This window comes from Cherax quadricarinatus, chromosome 73 (genome assembly GCF_038502225.1).
Source record: "Cherax quadricarinatus isolate ZL_2023a chromosome 73, ASM3850222v1, whole genome shotgun sequence".
NCBI lineage: Eukaryota > Metazoa > Arthropoda > Malacostraca > Decapoda > Parastacidae > Cherax > Cherax quadricarinatus.
The window spans coordinates 19,403,527-19,429,247 of record NC_091364.1 but is presented as its reverse complement, the minus strand read 5'-3'; the positions used below and the strand labels follow the sequence as shown (position 1 = coordinate 19,429,247).

The window sequence follows — 25,721 nt, the reverse complement described above, 5'->3', positions numbered from 1 at the left end:
TCTGCACAAAGTTTATATTGAAACAAGCTATTATACTGGTTATGTTTCAGTGGGTATATCCAGTGGTGTATTTCCCATCAGGTCAGTGGACTTGTTGATAGGGAACGATATCCTTCATGCTGGTATATGTAAAGAACCACTTGTGATTGATAATAACACTGATGATAATTATGCCATTGAAGCTTGTAGAGAAAAACCTATTTTATTTCCTCTCAGCGCAATTACTAGAGCTATGTCAAAGATTCAACAACCATCCTTGTCTCCTGTTGAGTTAGTGGATGACAATGATTTGGGGTTGAATATGTTGTTTAGTGACGCTCTGCGTCCAGGGTCATTAACACTGACTCCCCCTGGTCATCAACCTAGTCAGGACACAACTGACGTTAAATTTCTTACTCATGATGATTTAATCAAGGATCAGTTTGTTGATCAGTCACTGGAAAGACTGAGAGATATAGCAGTTACTGAGAGTGAAGCAAAGGATCTCGATAATTGTTACTATTATAGTAACGGTGTACTGATGGAGAAAAGTACATGTAAGTTGTCCGCTGATAGTGTTTCCAACACAGTCAAGCATCTCATTGTGTTACCAGTTACATTTCGTGAACAAGCCATTGATTTTGCTCACAATAGTCCCATAGGAGGACATTTGGGTGTCAAGAAGACACTCGGTAAACTGGCAAAACATTTTACTTGGCCAAAGATGAAGGAAACAGTAGCTGATCATGTGCGACGTTGCCACATGTGTCAAGTGACAGGCAAGCCAGCGCACACACCTCCACCTGCGCCTCTCATTCCTATCACCGTGCATGGTGAACCATTCTCACGTCTTATTATTGATTGTGTTGGTCCTTTGCCTAGAACCAAACTAGGAAACCAATACTTATTTACTATTATGGACGCTGCAACACGCTATCCCGAAGCTATTCCTATGAGAAAAATTAATGCTCGTGCTATTGTCAGAGCGCTGATGAAATTTTTCTCCCAGGTTGGATTGCCACGAGAGATACAATCAGATCAAGGATCTAATTTCACTTCTAAGATCTTTCGAGAAGCCTTATCCCACCTAGGAATAAAGTCTGTACTTTCAACCAGTTATCATCCACAATCACAAGGTGCTCTAGAGAGATTTCATCAGACACTGAAGTCCATGATGAGAGCTTATTGTGAGCATTTTTCTAGAGACTGGGATGAAGGTATACCTTTTCTTCTGTTCGCTATGAGAGAAAGTGAGCAAGAAAGTCTCGGATTTAGTCCGTTTGAACTAATATTCGGACACCAAGTGCGTGGTCCTCTTGCAGTGTTGAAAGACGTGTGGACAGGAAAATCAAATCCATCATTGAGTACTTCACCTTCATTAATGCAGCAACATTTGACAGCCGCTAGAGAGCTAGCTTCGAAAAACCTAGTTTCAGCCCAAGCTAGAATGAAGCAACATTATGACAAGCGTGCTGTCTCTCGTTCTTTTAAAGCAGGAGATAAGGTGATGGCTCGGAAATTAGTACCAGGTCATGCTCTACAAGCCAGGTATGATGGTCCCCTGGAAGTAGTGAAAAAGCTTAGCGACGTAAATTATTTGGTACGTACGCCTGGGAAAAAGAAATCTAATCATGTGTACCATGTTAACCAGCTTAAGGCATACTACGCTAGTCCTCTACCTACTACTTCTATTCTTCCTAGGACAGAGGAAGAAAACGTCAGTCTACCTGACATCTCTAGAGGTATAGAGGTGCGTTTAGAAAATTCTGTGACTCTACAGTCACTAGACGAGTTTCTTAGTAACCTTGGGATTGTTAAAGCTGGTAATATTAAAAACATGATTTTGCATTTCCCTGAATTGTTCGGTGATGTTCCTAAACGTTGTACTCTGGGTGTACATGACGTTGATGTACAGGGAGCATCACCCATTAAGCAATCACCATATAGGATGAGTCCAACAAAGCATAAAGCATTGAGAGAAGAGGTTGATTTTCTGTTATCTCACGGACTTATTGAGCGCAGTAAAAGTCCATGGGCATCTCCCTGTATTTTAGTGCCTAAACCTGACGGTAGTTTCAGGATGTGCACTGATTACAGGAAAGTGAACTCTGTCACCTTGCCTGATGGTTATCCTCTACCTCGCATTGACGACCTTATTGATCGTGTGTCAGGAGCCCAGTTTGTCAGCCGTTTAGATCTCTTACGAGGCTATTATCAAGTCCCGCTTACTGAACGTGCTCAAGAAATATCTGCTTTTACTGTTCAAGATGGATTGTTTAACTACCTCGTCACCCCCTTCGGCCTATGTAACGCGGCTTCTTCATTCCAGCGTATAATGAACGAGTTGACCCACAACTTAGAAGGAGTAGAAGCCTACCTTGACGACTTAGTGGTGTACAGTGACGAGTGGGAACAGCACTTGACGCGTCTCAGGGCATTGTTTGAGAGACTGGCGCACTACAACTTCACTGTTAACTTAGCCAAATGTAGTTTTGGTCAAGCCAAGATTACCAATCTAGGCTTTTGTATCGGCCAAGGTGAGGTTGCTCCTATTGAGGCTAAGGTTCGTGCAATTTCTGAATTTCCAGTGCCACAGGATAGGAAAGGAGTACAGAGATTCCTGGGTATGGCAGGATATTATCGCAGGTTCTGTCCAAACTTTTCTCAGATTGCAGCTCCTCTCACTGAGCTTACTAGTAGCAAAGTTCAGTTCACCTGGACTAGAGATTGTTCAGACTCGTTCAAAAGGTTGAAGCGCTTGCTATCCTCTGCTCCTGTGTTGAAGAGTCCTAATGTCAATCTTCCCTTCTTTTTACATATAGATGCGAGTGGCTATGCAGTGGGTGCTGTGCTGCTCCAACAGTCAACATCCACTGATATTCTCCATCCTATATGTTACTATTCATCTAAGCTTAAACGACACCAGAAAAATTATGCCACTATTGAGAAAGAGGCTCTAGCTCTTGTGGTGTCTTTAGAACATTTTGACGTGTATTTGGGCACTTCCCCATTTAAAATTAACGTTTTTTCAGACCACAATCCACTCACCTATATAAACACCATGAAGAGTAAGAATGCTAGGATCATGAGGTGGGCCCTCAGAATCCAACCTTATTCTATTAGTATAAAACACATAAGTGGTCATTGTAATGTAATTGCTGACGCTCTGTCTCGTCCTTAATAATTATCAGTTACATTAAATTAACGTAATTTTATGCCCAAATACCTTTTGTTACTTGCTATGTCAAATTCAGTAAAGTAACTTAATCCCTCCAGCCCATATTAACTATATATACTCATGTCATGTCTAATTATTATATTTATATATTCACAGTAATGTTGTGTGAGGAGGAGACAAGCTGAGTGTTGAGTGAGTAGTGTGGTGCGGGAGATGGTACTGCGTGACGCAACACTGTCCTGTCGCAGACCCCCCCCCCCTCACTACACACCTTAAGCTGTTTCATACTCAGATGTTCATACTGCCTCGCATTCCACAACCACTACTTAAGAGTGGAATGCAGTCTCCTCTACTATGATCGAGCCTCAACGTGCCCTCCTTTTCAGCGCTATCCTGTCTCTACACTGATGTACATAACCACGAGTATACAGAAATACGATACTGTGTACTGCCCTAGTTAGGGACATATCCTAGTGACGGACGCTGTGAAATTGTAGAGGTGCTTGGCACAAGAGAGACTAATATTTATTTTGATAATAATATTGATATGAGTAACCAGAAATAATGTAAAAGACATTCATGCAACTCCTAGTGCGACCCTCTGTCGTGTTGGGGGGGGTGTTGCAACCCCTGAATGGGTTACAATGATTATTATGTATATATATAATGTATATTATCTTTTCATATAATTTTATATTGCTTATATTTACGATAATAGCTAAATCGTAAATGTATGACTTTATATTATTATTTGACTTTTATATTGTTATTTAGCTTCTGTTGTTAGGATGTATATAAAATGTGCTCAGTTAGTCTTGATTGTCAAACTACTGTAATTATCGCTTGTCGCTCGTTATACTGCCGGCTTCTGAGCTGCAGTTGTCCACGTAGCTATCACGTGATCGAGGGGGGGGTGTCCTCACCTCTCGTGAAGTTTTCAGTCTGCTGGAGACTCGCTTGCTGGTTGGACAGATTGTCTGTCTCATTATTCTTGTTAGTTCTGTAGAACTTTGTTCTCAGAACATTGTATAGACTTTGTGATTTTCGACGTTGTACTGAGGTTGTGTGTCACATTGACACTCTGAACATCTCAGGTCCTTAGCTATAGCTTCTGACCTAATTTTGTACTGGTTCCTGTGTATTGTCACAGTCACAGTTAACCTATGCTGAACATAGATTCAGTATTATGGGAGGGTTGTAACTTTAGTGGAGGATCTGCTGATGGTCCCTACTTAGTGTCGTTATATTATTTCCCAGTTCCTGATTCTGTGTCGCAGTCGCTTGATATTGCATTGCTATTGGGCTTAGCATTCTTTGTTGTTCAAGCAGACTGTTCGGGTAGCCAGTCGGTCAAGAAGTTAGTTTATTTGAGGACTTTGTCAGTCACTTGTTTAAGTCTTATTCGAGTCTTGAGACATAGCTAACTACTTAAGAGCACTTACACGCATACACACACTTGTACATATTTGTAATATCTTATTAAATGTTAATGTACCTGACGGTACTTAAGAATTATAAATGTGATATGTGCTTTCAGCACAATAATATTGAACTCGAGAGATTGATTTTATTTTGATTGCTGTAATTTAATTTACTTTGATAATATACCTCTAGACAACTTATATACTTAATAAATTTATTAAATTTTAATTTCTCTAGTTAGTAGCCTACCAGTTGTAATCCTAAAGCACTATTGAACCATACTGAATTTTAATGGATAATTGGACAAGGATACTGACTACTTGTTACGAAAACCCAGTAACAGGCTGGATGCTAGAAGGGCAGTCCTTTCTAGTATTCACTGGAGATCTCTAAGCTTTTAGAATCGCGTTTTTTGGTAACAAGCAGCAGTAATAACACTAGCAGCAGCAGTAACACTAGCAACAGTAGTAACACTAGCAACAATAGTAACACTAGCAGCAGTAGTAACACTAGCAACAGTAGTAACACTAGCAGCAGCAGTAACACTAGCAGCAGTAGTAACACTAGCAGCAGTAGTGACACTAGCAGCAGTAATAACACTAGCAGCAGTAGTAACACTAGCAGCAGTAATAACACTAGCAGCAGCAGTAACACTAGCAGCAGTAATAACACTAGCAGCAGTAGTAACACTAGCAGCAGCAGTAACACTAGCAGCAGCAGTAACACTAGCAGCAGTAGTAACACTAGCAGCAGTAGTAACACTAGCAGCAGCAGTAACACTAGCAGCAGTAGTAACACTAGCAGCAGTAGTAACACTTGGAGTAGTAGTAACACTAGCAGCAGTAGTAACACTAGCAGCAGTAGTAACACTAGCAGCAGTAGTAACACTAGCAGCAGTAGTAATACTAGCAGCAGTAGTAACACTAGCAGCAGCAGTAACACTAGCAGCAGTAGTAACACTAGCAGCAGCAGTAACACTAGCAGCAGTAGTAACACTAGCAGCAGTAGTAACACTAGGAGTAGTAGTAACACTAGCAGCAGTAGTAACACTAGCAGCAGTAGTAACACTAGCAGCAGTAGTAACACTAGCAGCAGTAGTAACACTAGCAGCAGTAGTAACACTAGCAGCAGAAGTAACACTAGCAGAAGTAGCAGTAGAAGTAACACTAGCAGAAGTAACTAGCAGCAGAAGTAACACTAGCAGCAGTAGTAACACTAGCAGCAGTAGTAACACTAGCAGCAGTAGTAACACTAGCAGCAGTAGTAACACTAGCAGGAGTAGTAACACTAGCAGCAGTAGTAACACTAGTAGAAGTAGTAACACTAGCAGTAGTAGTAACACTAGCAGCAGTAGTAACACTAGCAGAAGTAGTAACACTAGCAGCAGTAGTAACACTAGCAGCAGTAGTAACACTAGCAGTAGTAGTAACACTAGCAGCAGTAGTAACACTAGCAGCAGTAGTAACACTAGCAGCAGTAGTAACACTAGCAGCATTAGTAACACTAGCAGCAGTAGTAACACTAGCAGAAGTAGTAACACTAGCAGCAGTAGTAACACTAGCAGCAGTAGTAACACTAGCAGCAGTAGTAACACTAGCAGCAGTAGTAACACTAGCAGCAGTAGTAACACTAGCAGCAGTAGTAACACTAGCAGCATTATTAACAGTACAAGTTCACATAACATGGATGTGTCAGATCTTGAGAGAATATCTAGAGAAAATAATCTTTAATGGGTTAGAGGAGGTAAGATATTAAACTAGACTGAACATGATAAAATGTTAGATATAAGGAGGGTCAATTTTTTTTTAAATTATTTATTTATGATAATCAATGAACATCGATAATTTCAGACATGTCTGGAAGGATGTTTGAAAAGTACCAATGTTACTCAAAGTGAGAATCGTAGAAATAAAATTATATATTTATGTTAATATTATACTTTTGGTTAACCCGGAAATGTGAGGAAATGAGAAAGATCAGTTAATTGAGTAATGTAAAAATAGCTTAGAGTACGTGTTAAAAAATTAGGGGAAATGACCTGCTTGACTTGGTTCTTACCAACAAGGAATCACTAATTAATAATAGTTGAGGTTAATGATGGACTTGGGGAAAACGATCACAAATTATTCTTTTTAATATATCATCCAATTACCTTAATAACTACAATCAAGTCAATGTCCCTGATTTCTGCCTGACCGATTTCACAGGACCGAGAAACTACCTGGGTGGGTTGAACTGGTGTGACCTGACTATGGGTCAGGTAGGTGGTGAGGATTGCCGATATGATATTTTTTAAAGCATAGTTCTAGCAGTCCGGATTACTTACGTTCCAAATATAGAAATTAGATGCAACAAAACTGACCGTAAGTGAATAAACAATAGATTAAAGAATCTCACAGGTCAAAAGAAAGGCATTTGCAGCTAATCAAAGCAAAACATGGGCAGTTAAGAAAACAGTATATTCAATTAGAAAGAGAAATAAAAAAAAAAGGAGTAAGAAAAGCGAAAGGAGATTATGAGGTTAAAGTCGCAAGGGGTTCAAGGTTTAGCCCAAAAGGCTTCTTTCAGGTATACAGAATTAAGATTATGGACTCTAAGATAGGTCCACTCAAAAGCTTTAACACTTATTTCCTCTCAGTTTTTATGCAAGAAGATACTAACGAAAATCCAAAATTAATCATTTATGTAGATCAGAACGATAATAAAGTTTTGTGACAAGGTTACCAGACAAATTCATTTTAACCTAATGAATCCCCAGGCCCTGTTGAACTGTTCTTAAGGGATATAAAGGTACATAAGGAGAAACTAAACAAACCTTTGGCTAGTCTTTTCAACATATCATTAAGAGCATAAGAACATAAGAAAGAAGGAACACTGCAACCGACCTACTGGCCCATGCGACGCAGGTCCAAGTCACCCACTGGCTTAAGCCAATGCATTAAGGTAGTCAGGTCAAGTCACATTCACTAAGGAAGGAGCACTGCAACTGAACTAGTAGCACAGCTAGTCAGGTCCAACTCACACCGTCACCGACATAATAGAACGTAACACTGGAAACCACAAAATTTCTGAGATATTAGCATACATGATAATAAAGCAGGCTAAGCACCACCAACCCAACAACACAGGAGTCACATAATCTCATCGTTTATCCGTCCTCATCTCAACATGGCATTCCTCAGGTCACCATGTGTCGCTTACACCTTACTCTCCTCTTATATATAACGGCTTTCTACTTCTGTATGTTAGAATTGATCAAGGTCCCAGGACCGAAACATTTATGCGTCTTTCTAAACCATTTTTTAAAACTACAAAACGTCTTAGCTTCTATGACGGTACTCGGAAGTTTGTTCCACTCATCCACAACTCTATTACCAAACCAGTGCTTTCGTATATCCTTCCCGAATCTGAATTTTTTTTCCAGCTTAAAATCATTGCTGCGTGTCCTGTCTAGGCTAGATATTTTTAGCACGCTATTTAGATTCCTGTTGGAGTGTGAGCAAAGTAACATTTATGAAGGGAGATTCAGGGAAACCGGCAGGCCGGACTTGAGTCCTGGAGATGGGAAATACAGTGCCTGCACTCTGAAGGAGGGGTGTTAATGTTGCAGTTTAAAAACTGTAGTGTAAATCACCCTTCTGAAGCTGTGTGTAGTCTGCAATAAATCAAACAAACGGGCTTCCACATGGATAAATTGTCATTTTTGTGGAAATTGGTGTCACGCCCCTTGTGCAGATATCCAAGAACTAGCTACAAGCAGTATTAAAACAGGGAAGTGTTTTTGGGTATGCCCAAAGGAGATAAATCTGTGGACTAAAATCACAAGGGTATTAAAAGAGGATAACATCAAAGCTGCTTTCATAGACAACCTGGAAACTTTCTACAACAGATGGGAACATAAAAAGTCTGGGCTGAATGGTACTGCCCTTGATACTGGCCATGTAGTCAGAAACTGAAGGCTGGAGGTGATGTCCTGGTAGTCAGTAAATGTGGGGATGATAGTGCTGTCCTAGGAGACAGTAATGGTGAAGCTGGAGTTGCTGTCCTGGGAGACAGTAATGGTGAAGCTGGAGGTGCTGTCCTGGGAGACAGCAATGGTGAAGCTGGAGGTGCTGTCCTCGGAGACAGAAATGGTGAAGCTGGAGATGCTGTCCTGGGAGACAGTAATGGTGAAGTTGGAGATGCTGTCCTGGGAGACAGTAATGGTGAAGCTGGAGATTTTGTCCAGGTAGTCGGGAATTATACGCAGGAAGGAATGCATATAAATGACCTCATAGGGGACAGGAGCCGTAGTGGGGAAACAAGTGTAGTCAAAGATAAGATAAAACCAATATTGCAAACAAGAAATACAACAGGAAATAGCAAACAAGAGGACTCCACTAGCAATAGTGAGGATATATTACCAAAAACAACTGGTGGGAGCTCCATTGTTGGTGCTAGGGAAGATAGGAATAAGACAGGTAAACATGCACCAACAGGGAATACAGTCACAGAAACCCAAGGCAAACGGAAACCAAGCCTGTGCACATACTATGCACTTGGTATCTGCAGACATGGGAAATCTGGAAAAACAGATGGGACGTGCAACTATGACCACCCTAGAAAATGCCGTGCCCATATGACAACAGGAAAATGCAAACTCCCTTCCTGTAAGCTTTTTCACCCTGAAATGTGTACCTCTTCAGTACAGGAAAGACTGTGCTATAACTTAAATTGCCAGGCACACCATCAAAAGGGGACAAAAAGATACAAAACATATAGGCCATGGGAAAACCTGGGTAGCCACAGCCACTCAAGACGGAGAGGTTTTTTAGTGCCAGGAAGGAAAAAAAACTGGCAGGAAATGGCAGAAATTGTACACCAAATCCAGTCATTCCTGGAGTGGAACCACAGTCGATGGCCTCCACTCCAAACCAACAGATACAAATACTAATGCCGGAAAAAAATCCCCCCCCCCAGTACCAACAATACCACCAGTCCGATGACATTCTTCTTTGCAAATATACAGGGTCTAAAGCCAGCAACAAACAACAAAATACCTTTCATCCGTGGACTGCTTGCAGAGGCAAAGGCAATGTTCGCGGCTTTCACTGAGACCCACATAAAGGATCACTTAGACAACGAAATATGGATCCCAGGTTACAACCTATACAGATGTGACAGAGTGAACAGGCAAAAGGAGGGGGATGGCCTGTACATTGCAGAGTCACTTGTTTGCACAGAACTGCTTAATGCCTCAGATGATGTAGTGGAAGTTTTAGCAGTAAAGGTCGAGAACCAAAACCTAGTCATTGTGGTAGTCTACAAGCCTCCGGATGCAACATCCCAGCAATTCCAGGAACAGCTGTTAAAAATTGACCACTGTCTGGAAAATCTTCCAGCTCCTGCACCCAACATCTTGCTCCTGGGGGATTTCAACTTAAGGCACCTAAAATGGAGGAATATAGCAAATAATATTGTTGCAGTAATAACACCAGGAGGCAGCTCTGATGAAAACTCACACTCACACGAGCTTTTAAATCTCTGCACAAAATTCAATTTAAACCAGTAAATAATAGAGCCTACTAGAATGGAGAATACACTAGACCTCATCTTCACTAACAATGATGATCTGATAAGAAATGTCACCATATCAAAAACAATATACTCAGATCACAACATAATTGAGGTTCAGACATGTATGCGCAGAGCCCTAGACCGACAAAATGATATTAGTCACGAGGGAGCATTCACCAAATTCAACTTCAATAACAAAAACATAAAGTGGGACCAAGTAAACCAAGTCCTAACCGATATAAGCTGGGAAGATATACTAAGCAACACAGACCCCAACTTATGCCTAGAACAGATTAACTTGGTGGCACTCGATGTATGCACAAGACTTATTCCTGTAAGAAAAAGGAGGAGTAGATGTAAAATAGAAAGAGACAGGCGCTCTCTTTACAGGCGACGGAAAAGAATAACAGAGCGGCTAAAAGAGGTCAATCTATCTGAAATGCGTAGGGAGACACTGGTCAGAGAAATAGCAAACATCGAACTTAAGCTAAAGGAATCTTATAGGAGTCAGGAATCGCGGGAAGAACTAAAAGCCATAAATGAAATCGAAAGAAACCCAAAGTATTTCTTCTCCTATGCCAAATCAAAGTCGAGAACAACGTCCAGTATTGGGCCCTTACTTAAACAAGATGGGTCCTACACAGATGACAGCAAGGAAATGGGTGAGCTACTCAAGTCCCAATATGACTCAGTTTTTAGCAAGCCACTAACCAGACTGAGAGTCGAAGATCAAAATGAATTTTTTATGAGAGAGCCACAGAATTTGGTTAACACAAGCCTATCTGATGTTATCCTGACGCCAAATGACTTCGAACAGGCAATAAATGACATGCCCATGCACTCTGCCCCAGGGCCAGACTCATGGAACTCCGTGTTCATCAAGAACTGCAAGAAGCCCCTATCACGAGCCTTTACCATCCTATGGAGAGGGAGCATGGACACGGGGGTCGTCCCACAGTTACTATAAACAACAGACATAGCCCCACTCCACAAAGGGGGCAGTAAAGCAACAGCAAAGAACTACATACCGATAGCACTAACATCCCATATCATAAAAATCTTTGAAAGAGTCCTAAGAAGCAAGATCACCACCCATCTAGAAACCCATCAGTTACACAACCCAGGGCAACATGGGTTTAGAACAGGTCTCTCCTGTCTGTCTCAACTATTGGATCACTACGACAAGGTCCTAGATGCACTAGAAGACAAAAAGAATGCAGATGTAATATATACAGACTTTGCAAAAGCCTTCGACAAGTGTGACCATGGCGTAATAGCGCACAAAATGTGTGCTAAAGGAATAACAGGAAAAGTCGGTCGATGGATCTATAATTTCCTCACTAACAGAACACAGAGAGTAGTAGTCAACAGAGTAAAGTCCGAGGCAGGCACGGTGAAAAGCTCTGTTCCACAAGGCACAGTACTCGCTCCCATCTTGTTCCTCATCCTCATATCTGACATAGACAAGGATGTCAGCCACAGCACCGTGTCTTCCTTTGCAGATGACACCCGAATCTGCATGACAGTGTCTTCCATTGCAGACACTGCAAGGCTCCAGGCGGACATCAACCAAATCTTTCAGTGGGCTGCAGAAAACAATATGAAGTTCAACGATGAGAAATTTCAATTACTCAGATATGGTAAACACGAGGAAATTAAATCTTCATCAGAGTACAAAACAAATTCTGGCCACAAAATAGAGCGAAACACCAACGTCAAAGACCTGGGAGTGATCATGTCGGAGGATCTCACCTTCAAGGACCATAACATTGTATCGATCGCATCTGCTAGAAAAATGACAGGATGGATAATGAGAACCTTCAAAACGAGGGATGCCAAGCCCATGATGACACTCTTCAGGTCACTTGTTCTATCTAGGCTGGAATATTGCTGCACACTAACAGCACCTTTCAAGGCAGGTGAAATTGCTGACCTAGAAAATGTACAGAGAACCTTCACGGCGCGCATAACGGAGATAAAACACCTCAATTACTGGGAGCGCTTGAGGTTCCTGAACCTGTATTCCCTGGAACGCAGGCGGGAGAGATACATGATTATATACACCTGGAAAACCCTAGAGGGAGTAGTTCCGAACTTGCACACGAAAATCACTCACTACGAAAGCAAAAGACTTGGCAGACGATGCAACATCCCCCCAATGAAAAGCAGGGGTGTCACTAGCACGTTAAGAGACCATACAATAAGTGTCAGGGGCCCGAGACTGTTCAACTGCCTCCCAGCATACATAAGGGGGATTACCAACAGACCTCTGGCAGTCTTCAAGCTGGCACTGGACAAGCACCTAAAGTCGGTTCCTGATCAGCCGGGCTGTGGCTCGTACGTTGGTTTGCGTGCAGCCAGCAGTAACAGCCTGGTTGATCAGGCTCTGATCCACCAGGAGGCCTGGTCACAGATCGGGCCGCGGGGGCGTTGACCCCCGGAACTCTCTCCAGGTAAACTCCAGTGAATGATGGTGAAAGTTTTTCTTTTTCGGGCCACCCTGCCTTGGAGGAAATAGGCCAGTGTGATAATAATAAAAATATTTACATTCCCTTGATTAATTTCTGTTTCCATTTATATACCTCAATCATATCCCCCCTAATTCTATGCCTTTCTAGACAGTGCAGATTCTGGGCCCTCAGTCTATCCTCATAGGGAAGATTTCTGATACGTGGGATAAACTTTAACATCCTCCTTTGTACGTTTTCCAGAGCATTTATATCCATTCTGTAATACGGTGACCAGAACTGAGCAGCACAGTCTAAATGAGGCCTAACCAAAGATACACAGAGATGAAGAACAACCTGGAGACTTCTATTATTTATACTTCTTGATATGAAGTCAAGGATTCTGTTAGCTTTATTACGAAAACTTATGCACTGTTGTCTTGTTTTCAGATTTCTGCTAACCAGAACTCCGAAATCCTTTTCACAATCAGTAATATTAAGATCTACATTATTTAGTTTATATGTGGCATGGTTATTATCCTTTCCAACACTTAGAGCTTTGCATTTGTCTATATTATACTGCATGTGCCATTTCTCCGACCACTGCATCAGTCTATTCAAATCATCCTGGAGTGCTCTAATGTCCACATTAGAATGAATTGGACGGCCTATTTTTGTGTCATCGTCAAATTTGCTTATATCGCTATTTATTGCCTCATCTATGTCGTTAATGTAAATTGTGAACAACAAGGGGGCATAACACTGACCCCTGTGGAACACCGCTTGGGACATACCCCCATTCTGATTTTTCCCCATTTATGTAAACTTTCTACTGCCTATTTGTCAACCATGCCTCAACTCAGGAAAAAAAATTTCCTCCTATTCCATGTGCCTTAAGTTTCCTCAATAGTCTCTGATGTGGAACTCTATCGAAAGCCTTACTGAAGTCTATGTACACAATATCATATTCAGTACCATGATCTACCTCCTCAAACACCTTAGTGAAGAAAGTTAGTAAATTCGTAAGACAGGAACGTCCCTTTGTAAAACCGTGTTGAGATTCATTAATCAATTTATGCCTATCAAGATGGCTACGAATTGCTTCGGCAATTACTGATTCCCATTATGGAGGTAAGGCTTATTGGTCTATTATTAAACAATTTCAATCTGAACACTGTTGCCTCCCTGAAAGGAAAGGAGTAGTGTTGGTTAGGCTTCACTCAGATTATGCTGCAGAGTTCTTTTCACCTTATTACAAAATGGATATAAATGCTCTTGAAAACGTACAATGGATGACAAAGACAAAAGGCCGTGAATCTACACTGTCTAGAGAGGCGTAGAATTAAGGAGGATATTACTGAGGTGTATAAATGGAAAACAGTAATAAATACAGGGGATGTAAATGGAAATAAGCTCTCGCTTCACACACGGAGGGCCCGGGTTCGATTCCCGGCGGGTGAAAACATTTCGACGCGTTTCCTTACACCTGTTGTCCTGTTCACCTAGCAGCAAGTAGTCACCTGGGTGTTAGTCGACTGGTGTGGGTAGCATCCTGGGGGACAAGACTGAGGACTACAATGGAAATAAGTTAGACAGTCTTCGATGACGCACTGGCTGTCTTGGGTTACCCTGGGTGGCTAACCCTCCGGGGTTAAAAATTCGAAGAAAATCTTACCTTATCATACTAAATATATCTACACCAATAAGTGTTGGACACAATACACACAACTGGTGAGGAGGTGAAGAAACTACTATGTGAGTTAGACACCTCGACGGACCAGATAATATTTACTATGATACCGAGCCCATCCTTTCAGGCACACATCAATCAGATAACTGATGAACCATGTCTAGTTGGCAAATCTTAGAATAGCATTTTTGGCATATAAGCAAGGAGTCATTCACGACACCATTGACGTCAAGCCCATATTGTAGTATGCAGCACCAGTATGAAACACACACCTGGTCGAGCACATCCAGAAATTGGAGAAAGTGGTGAGGTGATCTGTATCATGTGAAAACGTGACTGAACGGAATGGAGCAAAGCTGAAGATGAGGAAGGTCTGCTGTGGAAACTGACAATTTATTCTCCGTGTTAACAGACGAGTATGAATCTACAATCTAGGACATCCCAATGAAGACCATCTAGAAGGTAACATAAGAACATAAGAAAGAAGGAACACTGCAACAGGCCTACTGACCCATGCGGAGCAGATCCATTCCCCCCCCCCTCCCGGATTAGCCCAAAGAACCCCCCGGATTGGCCCAATGACCCACCAAGTCTGGTCACCTTCACTCAAGGAAGGAGCACGGCACCAGACTCAGCAGCACAAGCTAGTGGGGTCCAACTCACACCCACCCACTCATGTATTTATCTAACCTATTTTTAAAACTACACAACGTTTTAGCCTGAATAACTGTACTCGGGAGTTTGTTCCACTCAGCCACAACTCTGTTACCAAACCTGTGCTTTCCTATATCCTTCCTGAATCTGAATTTTTCCAACTTGAAACCATTGCTGCGAGTCCTGTCTTGGCTGGAAATTTTCAGCACGCTATTTACATCCTCTTTATTTACTCCTGTTTTCCATTTATACACCTCGATCATATCCCCCCTAATTCTACGCCTTTCGAGAGAGTGCAGATTCAGGGCCCTCAGTCTATCCTGATAGGGAAGATTTCTGATACATGGGATCATCTTTGTCATCCTCCTCTGTACGTTTTCCAGAGCATTTATATCCATTCTGTAATACGGTGACCAGAAATGAGCAGCATAGTCTAAATGAGTCCTAACCAAGGATATATAGAGTTGAAGAACAACCTGAGGACTTCTATTATTTATACTTCTAGATATGAAGCCAAGAATTCTGTTAGCATTATTGCGAACACTAATGCACTGTTGTCTTGGTTTTAGATTACTGCTAACCAGAACTCCTAAATCCTTTTCGTAATCAGTAGTACTAAGATCTACATTATTTAGTTTATATGTGGCATGGTTATTTACCTGTCCAACATTTAGAACTTTGCATTTGTCAATATTAAACTGCATCTGCCACTTCTCCGACCATTGCATCAGTCTATTCAAATCATCCTGGAGTGCTCTAGTGTTCTCATTAGAATGAATTGGACTGCCTATTTTGGTGTAATCAGCAAATTAGCTTATGTCGCTATTTATTCCCTCATCTATGTCGTTTATGTAAATTGTAAGCAACAACGGGCCCAGCACTGACCCCTGAGGAACACCGCTTGTGACGTGCCCCCATTCTGATTTCTCCCCATTTATGCAAACTCTCTGCTGCCTATTTGTCAGCCATGCCTCTACCCAGGAAAAAATTTCTCCTCCTATTCCGTGTGCCTTAAGTTTCCTCAATAGCCTCTGGTGTGGAACTTTATCAAAAGCCTTACTGAAGTCCATATACACAATATCATATTCATTACCATGATCTACCTCCTCAAACACCCTAGTGAAAAAAGTTAGTAAATTCGTAAGACAGGAACGCCCCTTTGTAAAACCGTGTTAGGTAAGACACATATGCAACAATTAAGTATCTTTATTTCGACACGTTTCGCCTACACAGTAGGCTTCTTCAGTCGAGTACAGAAAAGTTGATAGAAGCAGAAGACGTGAAGACGATGTAATCAGTCCATCACCCTTGATTACATCGTCTTCACGTCTTTTGCTTCTATCAGCTTTTCTGTACTCGACTGAAGAAGCCTACTGTGTAGGCGAAACGTTTCGAAATAAAGATACTTAACTGTTGCATATGTGTCTTACCTAACAACTTGTCGGTATTTTATACCATTTCGATGTCCACTTTGTAAAGCCGTGTTGAGGTTCATTAATCAATCTGTGCCTATCAAGATGGCTACGAATTGCTTCGGCAATTATTGATTCCATAAATTTTCCCACTATGGAGGTAAGGCTTATTGGTCTATAGTTCGAAGGCAAGGACCTGTCACCTGCCTTGTAAATAGGTATTACATTTGCCATTTTCCACTTATCAGGCACTATGCCAGTTTGTAGTGATATGTTAAAAAGATTAGCCAATGGTATACTAAGTTCCTCTTTACATTCCTTTAACACCCTTGTAAACAGTTTATCAGGACCTGGGGATTTGTTAGGTTTTAGTTCCTCTATTTGTCTGAGGACCATGTCACAAGTTACCGCAATCGTGCATAGTTTATTATCATCCTGTTCTACATAATTATTATTTCAGGAATATCGCTAGTATTTTCCTGGGTAAAAACTGAGAGGAAGTAGGTATTGAGAATTTCACACATATCCTTATCACTGTCAGTGATCTGACCAGAGTTACTCTTAAGTGGCCAATCTTGTCCCTAATCTTACTTCTGTATACCTGAAAGAACCCTTTTTGGGTTAGTCTTTGAATCCCTTGCGACCTTAGCCTCATAATCCCTTTTTGCTTTTCTTATTCCTTTCTTTATTTATCTCTTTAATTGAATATATTGATTTCTTAACTGCCCATCCCCTCTTTTGATAAGCCTATATATGCCTCTCGTTTGACCAGTGAGATGTTTTAATCTATTGTTCATCCATTTGGGATCATTTTTGTTAGATCTAATTTCTCTACTCGGAACAAAAGTTGTCTGGGCAGCTAGAACTATGCTCTGAAAAACGTCATATTACCAACCAAGATCACCTACCTGACCCATAGTCAGGACATCCCAATTTAGCCCACCCAGGTAATTTTTCAGTCCCATGAAGTCGGCCAAGCGAAAATCTGGGACAGAGATTTGATTGCAGTTATCTGGGTAATTCCATGATATATTGAAACTAAGTGATTTGTGATCACTTTCCCCAAGCTTATCATTAACCTCAAGATTATTAATTAGTGAATCTTTGTTGGCAAGAACCAAGTCAAGCAGATTGTTTCCTCTAGTTGGTTCTGTCACAACCTGTTCTAAAAAGCAATCCTGAACCGCATCAAGAAAGTCACTAGACTCAAGATTTCCTGTCATATTGTTCCAGTCAATTTGTCTAAAGTTAAAATCTCCCATTATCACAACATTTTCATATCTAGATGCCTTACGAATTTCGTCCCATAACAGCTTACTGCACTCCCTATCAAAATTAATTTGTCACGTCCCTCGAGAAACTGTAGCCAAACAGATTCTGTGTTCGATGTTTCTAATCTTATATCATGTCTAAGACAACAATTTAAATTTTCTCTGACATACATCGCCACCCTACCACCCTTCCTGTTGGCCCTATCAGTGTGTATGTTGCATTTAGAAGGCACTTCTCTATCTTTCAGGTTGAACTAGGTCTCTGTTATACCAAAAGTAAGAACATTTTAGTTGGAGACAGGCAGAGTTTATGGATAGGGCGTTTTGTCAGAGAGGTAGAAAGAGGAGGCAAAGGGTCTGCTTTCTTGGGGTTTTGATGCCGTCTAGACAACATCATAAAATGCCATTGGAGCAATCCTATTAACTGTTCCATTTCTGGAGGCAACAGTGTTAGCAGACGTAATAGTGAGGACGTGATTAGCAGAAATAGGACAGTTCTAGACATATTTAGGAAGAAGGGAGGGAGCTCTGTAATATGTGGCATTTTGATGAGAATAGGAGTTGGAAATGAATAGTTGCTGACTGAACACTGTAAGGACATTGCATAACAATAGGACCTCTTCTATGGCAGAAATGAAATGTATGCCAGGGATGGGATTCACTTATCTAGGGTTAGTGTGAGGTATTGGCCAGCGCAGTGGCAGGAGTTGTTACAGCTTTAAACTAGAAAGTTTGTATATTATGTACACAAAGCTTACTTAAAACTTATTTACTTACGGAGAAGAAAGCTTGGATTAAGCTTGGCCTATATAGGTCCCAATTTGCTTTCTTGTTTTAAACTAGAAAAAAATTACATACTGCTTTCTTGAGATAATTTCTGAGTGTTGCGTCTGATTAGTTTCCACTCATCTGCGTTGATAACTTGATAATGCAGTTTCTGAGCGGCTTCAAGCTAAATATACTTGTGAATTTTAGGATATTGGACTCTTTTCTCTGAAAGATTTGAATTAGATTTGGACTGCGTATGTTCTAATTTATTATATTAATCGAAGAAATTGTATATTAGTTTCCACTTGACTCGTAAATGTCTCATCTGATTCCACTGAAATCTTCAACGCCAATATTTAAATTCAATATCAACTCATGCCACATTCTGCACTATTCTCATCATTCCGTGCAGTCAGGCAGAGGAACTGGGTTATAGAATTCGGGGATACCGTTCTCGGATAAAGCAGCAACAGGCACGAATCTAGTTCCTCTTCTATTTTAACCTCTCCTTCTTGCCATTTTTCTTTCTTTAATGCGTATTACAAAACCTGTTGCAAGTCTACATATCCACGTTATTTTAAGTAATACTAATTTATAGATGACAGCATAATAGTGATATAATAAAAAGTAAGTAAATAATAAGATCAGGTAAAAGTAAGTCTAGGTGAGAAGTGGGCCGGCTTACCTGTGGGCCGGCTTACCTGTGGGCCGGCTTACCTGCATTAGAAGTTGTCTTTCCAGCGGTGGGAGGATGTCGATGGGCCGTCGACCTGCATCATCAGCCAGAAAAAGGTTTGCTTTCATGTCGTTGACAAGCGCACGTGCAGTGTCGAATTTTCCTGCTTGCACGGCGGCATGAAGGGCTGTGGTGCCGCTACTGTCCTTAGTGTTGGTGCTGCCGCCTGCCTGCAACACAAACCATGCAGTCATGGTGGCACCTACTGCACACGCTCTCACAAGTAGCTGCTGCAGAGTGAAGTTCTCTTCTGTATAATAAAACTTGGCTCGCCACGGTGTTTTTCCTTGAATCTTTTTTAATATGTGGGGAATACCTTTCTTCAGACAAGAATCCACTGGGTCAGTTGTAAATAGACTTTTCTCATTAATGAGTTTATCCTCTACCACCTGTTGGAAAATCACTGTAATTAGTGCTACATATAAGAGGTTTTTATAAATTGTTGATAGTGACTCTTAATGTCTTTCCTCTATATGTCAAGAGTCACAGTCATATTTGTGTGTATATATTTCACGATGAATGACACGTTTTACATATTTCATTACATCCATGTGACAATGCACACGCACAGCTTATTAGAGTATAATAATCATTACAAATCTGAAAGCATTTATCAGTGCACCCTGAACTTACAAATGTAGTGTCGTGATTTAAATACATATGACATCTCTTTTTTCTCTTCCCATCCTGCTCTCTCTCTCTCTCTCTCTCTCTCTCTCTCTATATATATATATATATATATATATATATATATATATATATATATATATATATATATATATATATATATATATATATCAGATGAACAAGGAAGCTTTAGGTACGGTAGGGGGTGTGAAGACCAAGCATTTACAATGAAACATATAGGTGAACAGTATTTAGATAAGGGTAAAGAGGTTGTTGTGGCATTTATGGATTTTGAAAAGGCGTATGACAGGGTGGATAGGGGGGAAATGCGACAGATGTTGCAAATATATTGAATACGAGGTAGGTTACTGAAAGCAGTGAAGAGTTTTTACGAGGATAGTGAGGCTCAGGTTAGAGTATGTAAGGGAGAGGGAGATTATTTCCCAGTAAAAGTAGGCCTTAGACAAGGATGTGTGATGTCACATTGGTTGTTCAGTATATTTATAGATGGGGTTGTAAGTGAAGTAAATGCGAGGGTCTTGGCAAGAGATGTGGAGTTAAAAGATAAAGAATCACACATAAAGTGGGAGTTGTCACATTTGCTCTTTGCTGATGACACTGTGCTTTTGGGAGATTCTGAAGAGAAGTTGCAGAAGTTGGTAGATGAGTTTGGTAGGGTATGTAGAAGAAAAAAATTCAAAGTAAATATAAGAAGTAAGGTATGAGGATAACAAAAGGAAATAGGTGGCAAAAGATTGGATATCAGATTGGAGGGAGAGAGTATGGAGGAGGTGAATGTATTTAGATATTTAGGAGTGGATGTGTCAGCAGATGGGTCTATGAAAGATGAAGTGAATCATGCAATTAATGAAGAAAAAAGGTGAGTGGTGCACTTCGAAGTCTGTGGAGACAAAGAACTTTGTCCATTGAAGCAAAGAGGGGAATGTATGAGAGTATAGTTATACCAACGCTCTTGTATGGGTGTGAAGCATGGGTTGTGAATGTTACAACAAGGCTGGAGGCAGTGGAGATGTCATGTTTGAGAGCAATGTGTGGTGTGAATATAATGCACAGAATTCATAGTTTAGAAATTAGGAGGAGGTGTGGGATTGCCAAAACTATTGTCTAGAGGGCTGAGGAGGGATTGTTAAGGTGGTTTGAACATGTAGAGAGAATCGAACAAAATACAATGACTTCGAGAGTATAAATCTGTATTGCAGGGAAGGCAGGGTAAGAGTCGGCCTAGGAAAGGTTGGAGGGAGGGGGTAAAGGAGGTTTTATGGGCGAGGGGCTTGGACTTCCAGCAAGCATGCATGAGCATCTTAGATAGGGGCGTATGGAGACATATGGCTTTTAGGACTTGATGTGCTGTTGGAGTGTGAGCAAAGGTAACATTTATGAAGGAATTCGGGGAAACCGGCAGGCCGGACTTAAGTCCTGTGAAACTCAGTGGACAACGAAAGATATTTGAAATGCTTAATAATTCGCAAACAGGCGCAATTACATACAAACATTATCTCTACATCCACTGCATGTGGCAGGGTTTGATGAAATAACTTTGAAAACAAGCCTGGTGTCCCTGGGTATTGGGAAACGTAGTATAACTCCAGAAAGGCGCCCATACTTATCTAGGGCTAGATAGATGTGGACGTAGAGACAATGTTTGTAAATAATTTCGCCTGTTTGCGAATTATTAAGCATATATATTTTTTTTTATTTTTATTATCACACTGGCCGATTCCCACCAAGGCAGGGTGGCCCGAAAAAGAAAAACTTTCACCATCATTCACTCCATCACTGTCTTGCCAGAAGGGTGCTTTACACTACAGTTTTTAAACTGCAACATTAATATATATATATATATATATATATATATATATATATATATATATATATATTATATATATATATATATATATATATATATATATATATATATATATATATATATATATATATATATATATATATATATATATATATATATATATATATATATATATATATATATATATATATATATATATATATATATATATATATATATATATATATATATATACAAAAGTTAGCATATAAGAGGCTTTTACAAAGTAGAAGAGATGAAAGGAGACATGAGTATATGGAGAGATAAAGAGAGGTTAAGAGAGTGGTGAAGCAATGTAAAAAGAGAGCAAATGAGAGAGTGGGTGAGATGTTATCAACAATTTTTTTTGAAAATAAGAAAAAGTTTTGGAATGAGATTAACAGGTTGAGGAAGCCTAAGTAACAAATGGATTTGACAGTTAAAAATAGGAGAGGAGAGTTATTAAATGAAGAGTTAGAGATATCGGGAAGATGGAGGGAATATTTTGAGGAATTGTTAAATGTTGATGAAGATAGGGAAGCAGTGACTTCGTGTATAGGGCAAGGAGGAATAACATCTTGTAGGAGTGAGGAAGAGCCAATTGTGAGTGTGGGGAAAGTTCGTGAGGCAGTGGGTAGAGATTGATGGGATAAAGATCGAAATGTTAAAAGCAGGTGGGGATATAGTTTTGGAGTGGTTGGTGCTATTATTAAATAAATTTATGGAAGAGGGTAAGATACCTGGGGAATGGCAGAGATCGTGCATAGTTCCTTAGTATAAAGGTAAAGGGGATAAAAGAGAATGCAAAAATTATAGAGGAATAAGTTTGTTAAGTATACCTGGTAAAGTGTATGGTAAAGTAATTATTGAAAGAATTAAGAGTAAGACAGAGAGTAGGATAGCAGATGAACAAGGATGTTTTAGGAAAGGTAGGGGGTGTGTGGACCAGGTGTTTACAGTGAAACATATAAGTGAACAGTATTTACATAAGGGTAAAGAGGTTTTCGTGGCATTTATGGATTTAGAAAAGGAAAATGACAGGATGGATAGGGGTGCAATGTGGCAAATGTTGCAGGTGTATGGTATTGGAGGTAGGTTACTGAAAGCAGTGAAGAGTTTTTACGAGGATAGTGAGGCTCAGGTTAGAGAATGTAGGATAGAGGGAGGTTATTTCCCATTAAAAGTAGGCCTTAGACAAGGATGTGTGATGTCACCGTGGTTGTTCAAAATATTTATAGATGGGGTTGTAAGAGAAGTGAATGCTAGGGTCTAGGCAAGATGTGTGGAGTTAAAAGATAAAGAATCAAACACAAAGTGCGAGTTGTCACAGTTGTTCTTTGCTGATGGCACGGTACTTTTGGGAGATTCTGAAGAGAAATTGCAGAGGTTGGTGGATGAATTTAGTAGGGTATGTAAAAGAAGAAAATTAAAAGTGAATACAGGAAAGAGTAAGGTTATGAGGATAACAAAAAGATTACGTGACGAATGACTGGATATCAGATTGGAGGGAGAGAGTATGGAGGAGGTGAATGTATTCAGATATTTAGGAGTGGAAGTGTCAGCAGATGGGTCTATGAAGAATGAAGTGAATCACAGAATTGATGAGGGGAAAAGGGTGAGTGGTGCACTTAGGAGTCTGTGGAGACAAAGAACTTTGTCAGTGGAAGCAAAAAAAGGGGAATGTATGAGAGTGTAGTTGTATCAACACTGTTGTATGGGCGTGAAGCATGGGTGATGAATGTTGCAATGATGAGAAGGCTGGAGGCAGTGGAGATGTCATGTCTGAGGGCAATGTGTGGTGTGAATATAATACAGAGTATTCGTGGTTTGGAAATTAGGAGAAAGTGTGGGATTACCAAAACTATTATCCAGAGGGCTGAGGAGAGGTTGTTGAGGTGGTTCGGACATGTAGAGAGAATGGAAGAAAACAGAATGACTTCAAGAGTGTATAAATCTGTAGCGGAGGGAAGACGGGGTACGGGTCGGCCTAGGAAGGGTTGGAGGGGGGGAGGGTAAAGGAGGTTTTTGTGTGCGATGGGCTTGGACTTCCAGCAAGCGTGCATGAGCGTATTTGATAGAAGTGAATGGAGTCAAATGGTTTTTAATACTTGATGTGCCGTTGGAGTGTGAGCAAAGTAACATTTATGAAGGGGTTCAGGGAAACCGGCAGGCCGGACTTGAGTCCTGGAGATGGGAAGTACAGTGCCTGCACTCTGAAGGAGGGGTGTTTATGTTGCAGTTTAAAAACTGTAGTGTAAAGTACCCTTCTGGCAAGACAGTGATGGAGTGAATGATCAAAGGTTTTCTTTTTCGGGGCACCCTGCCTTGGTGGGAATCGGCTGATGTGTTAATAAAAAAAGATGAAATATAAAAGATAAAACATCAGGAAGGCGTCAATACCACAAGACTACAACTTACAGTCGCGTGACAACACCCGACTCTGTGAAACACACATGATGCTCTTCCCAAGCATTAAGATATTTTACTTGTCTAATGTATTATTAAATTCTTCCCATATTTTATTAATTATAAATGAATCCACTTTATATAAACCAAAAGAACTATTCATATTATTTTCAAAACTGTTTTTATGAAGCAAGATTCAATTATATTCCTGTCAACCATGGACTTGCTTGATACAACTTTCTCAACTTTTTGAAAATCAATTGGATGGTTAAAATCTCTCACATAAATAAATAGAGCATTGCAATCCTGTCCAGTTCTAATGCTATATTTATGTTGTTTTGGCAATAATTTCGCCAAAATCATTCTTAACCTAACGAAAAAAATATATTTCACTGTTTTTGTTTAGTATTAAATTATTGTAAAGAAATCTAAAATATATTTAGTTGGGTTAGGCTAAAATAAATTGTTCTTGTTATAATAAAGTTAGGTAAGTTTTCTAAGATTCTTTTGTAGCAAAATTAAAAATGTTTACATTAACGTTAATGAAAAAAATATATCTTTAAACGTATAAGAGAAAATTTTAGAAAGGACTTAATTTTAAATAAGTTCTTGCTAAGTGACCAGTTTTACATATTCGGCACGACATATATATATATATATATATATATATATATATATATATATATATATATATATATATATATATATATATATATATATATATATATATATATATATATATATATATATATATGTATATATGTGTGTGTATGTATATATATATATATATATATATATATATATATATATATATATATATATATATATATATATATATATATATATATATATATTTAAATGTATATATATATATATATATATATGTATCTATATATATATATATATATATATATATATATATATATATATATATATATATATATATATATATATATATATATATATATATATATATATATATATATATATATATATATATATATATATATATATATATATATATATATATATATATATATATATATATATATATATATATATATATATATATATATATATATGTATATATATATATATGTATATATATATATATATATATATATATATATATATATATATATATATATATATATATATATATATATATATATATATAAATAAATAAATAAATATATATAATACGTGCTTGCCGGCGTGGAGGGAGGGAGCCAGTGTGTGGTGCTCCATACATTCTGTGTGTAAACCAGGAACCAACATGGTTTATGCGGGCCAGTTTCGGCAGACATCATCGTGAGTATCCACCGGAGATCACAGAGTTGTGACAAACCTCTGCATCGGACCATTGCTTCTGTATCAGTGAAAGTGCAGTGTGCATGTTGGGATTTGGGAAGTAGCGGTGGTGAGGGGATCCTGGCAGTGGAGGTGTGGAGGAGGTTTTGTTTACATCTGTGATCGGCCGGGGTCGCGGGTTGGGGAGGGAAGTGGCCGCCCACGACACAGTCATTGGATGATGAACAGAAGAACACCTCTGTTAATAGTGTGAGCATGGTGATTAGTGTGCCAAATGGCGAGGGTTTTTTCTAAATGGAACAATAAGTGTATAACAATTAGCAAAAGTTAGTCAGTGATGTGCGTCTTGAGCGAACACACAGGGCCACTCCCTCCCCCCTCCCCCATCCCAGATCCCCTCCCCTCATCCCAGCCTAGG

General features: G+C 39.6%; 1 protein-coding gene across 2 annotated transcripts in view; it reads right to left on the bottom strand.

The window, feature by feature from the left end:
• LOC128701090 (uncharacterized) overlaps positions 1–25,721 on the bottom strand; it is a 99,837-nt gene that overhangs the window by 9,938 nt on the left and 64,178 nt on the right. For both annotated transcript variants that reach the window (XM_070100628.1, XM_070100630.1), the window contains exon 4: positions 19,095–19,502. In XM_070100628.1, the coding sequence (XP_069956729.1) occupies positions 19,095–19,502 (408 nt within the window). The remainder of the gene's footprint in view (positions 1–19,094; positions 19,503–25,721) is intronic.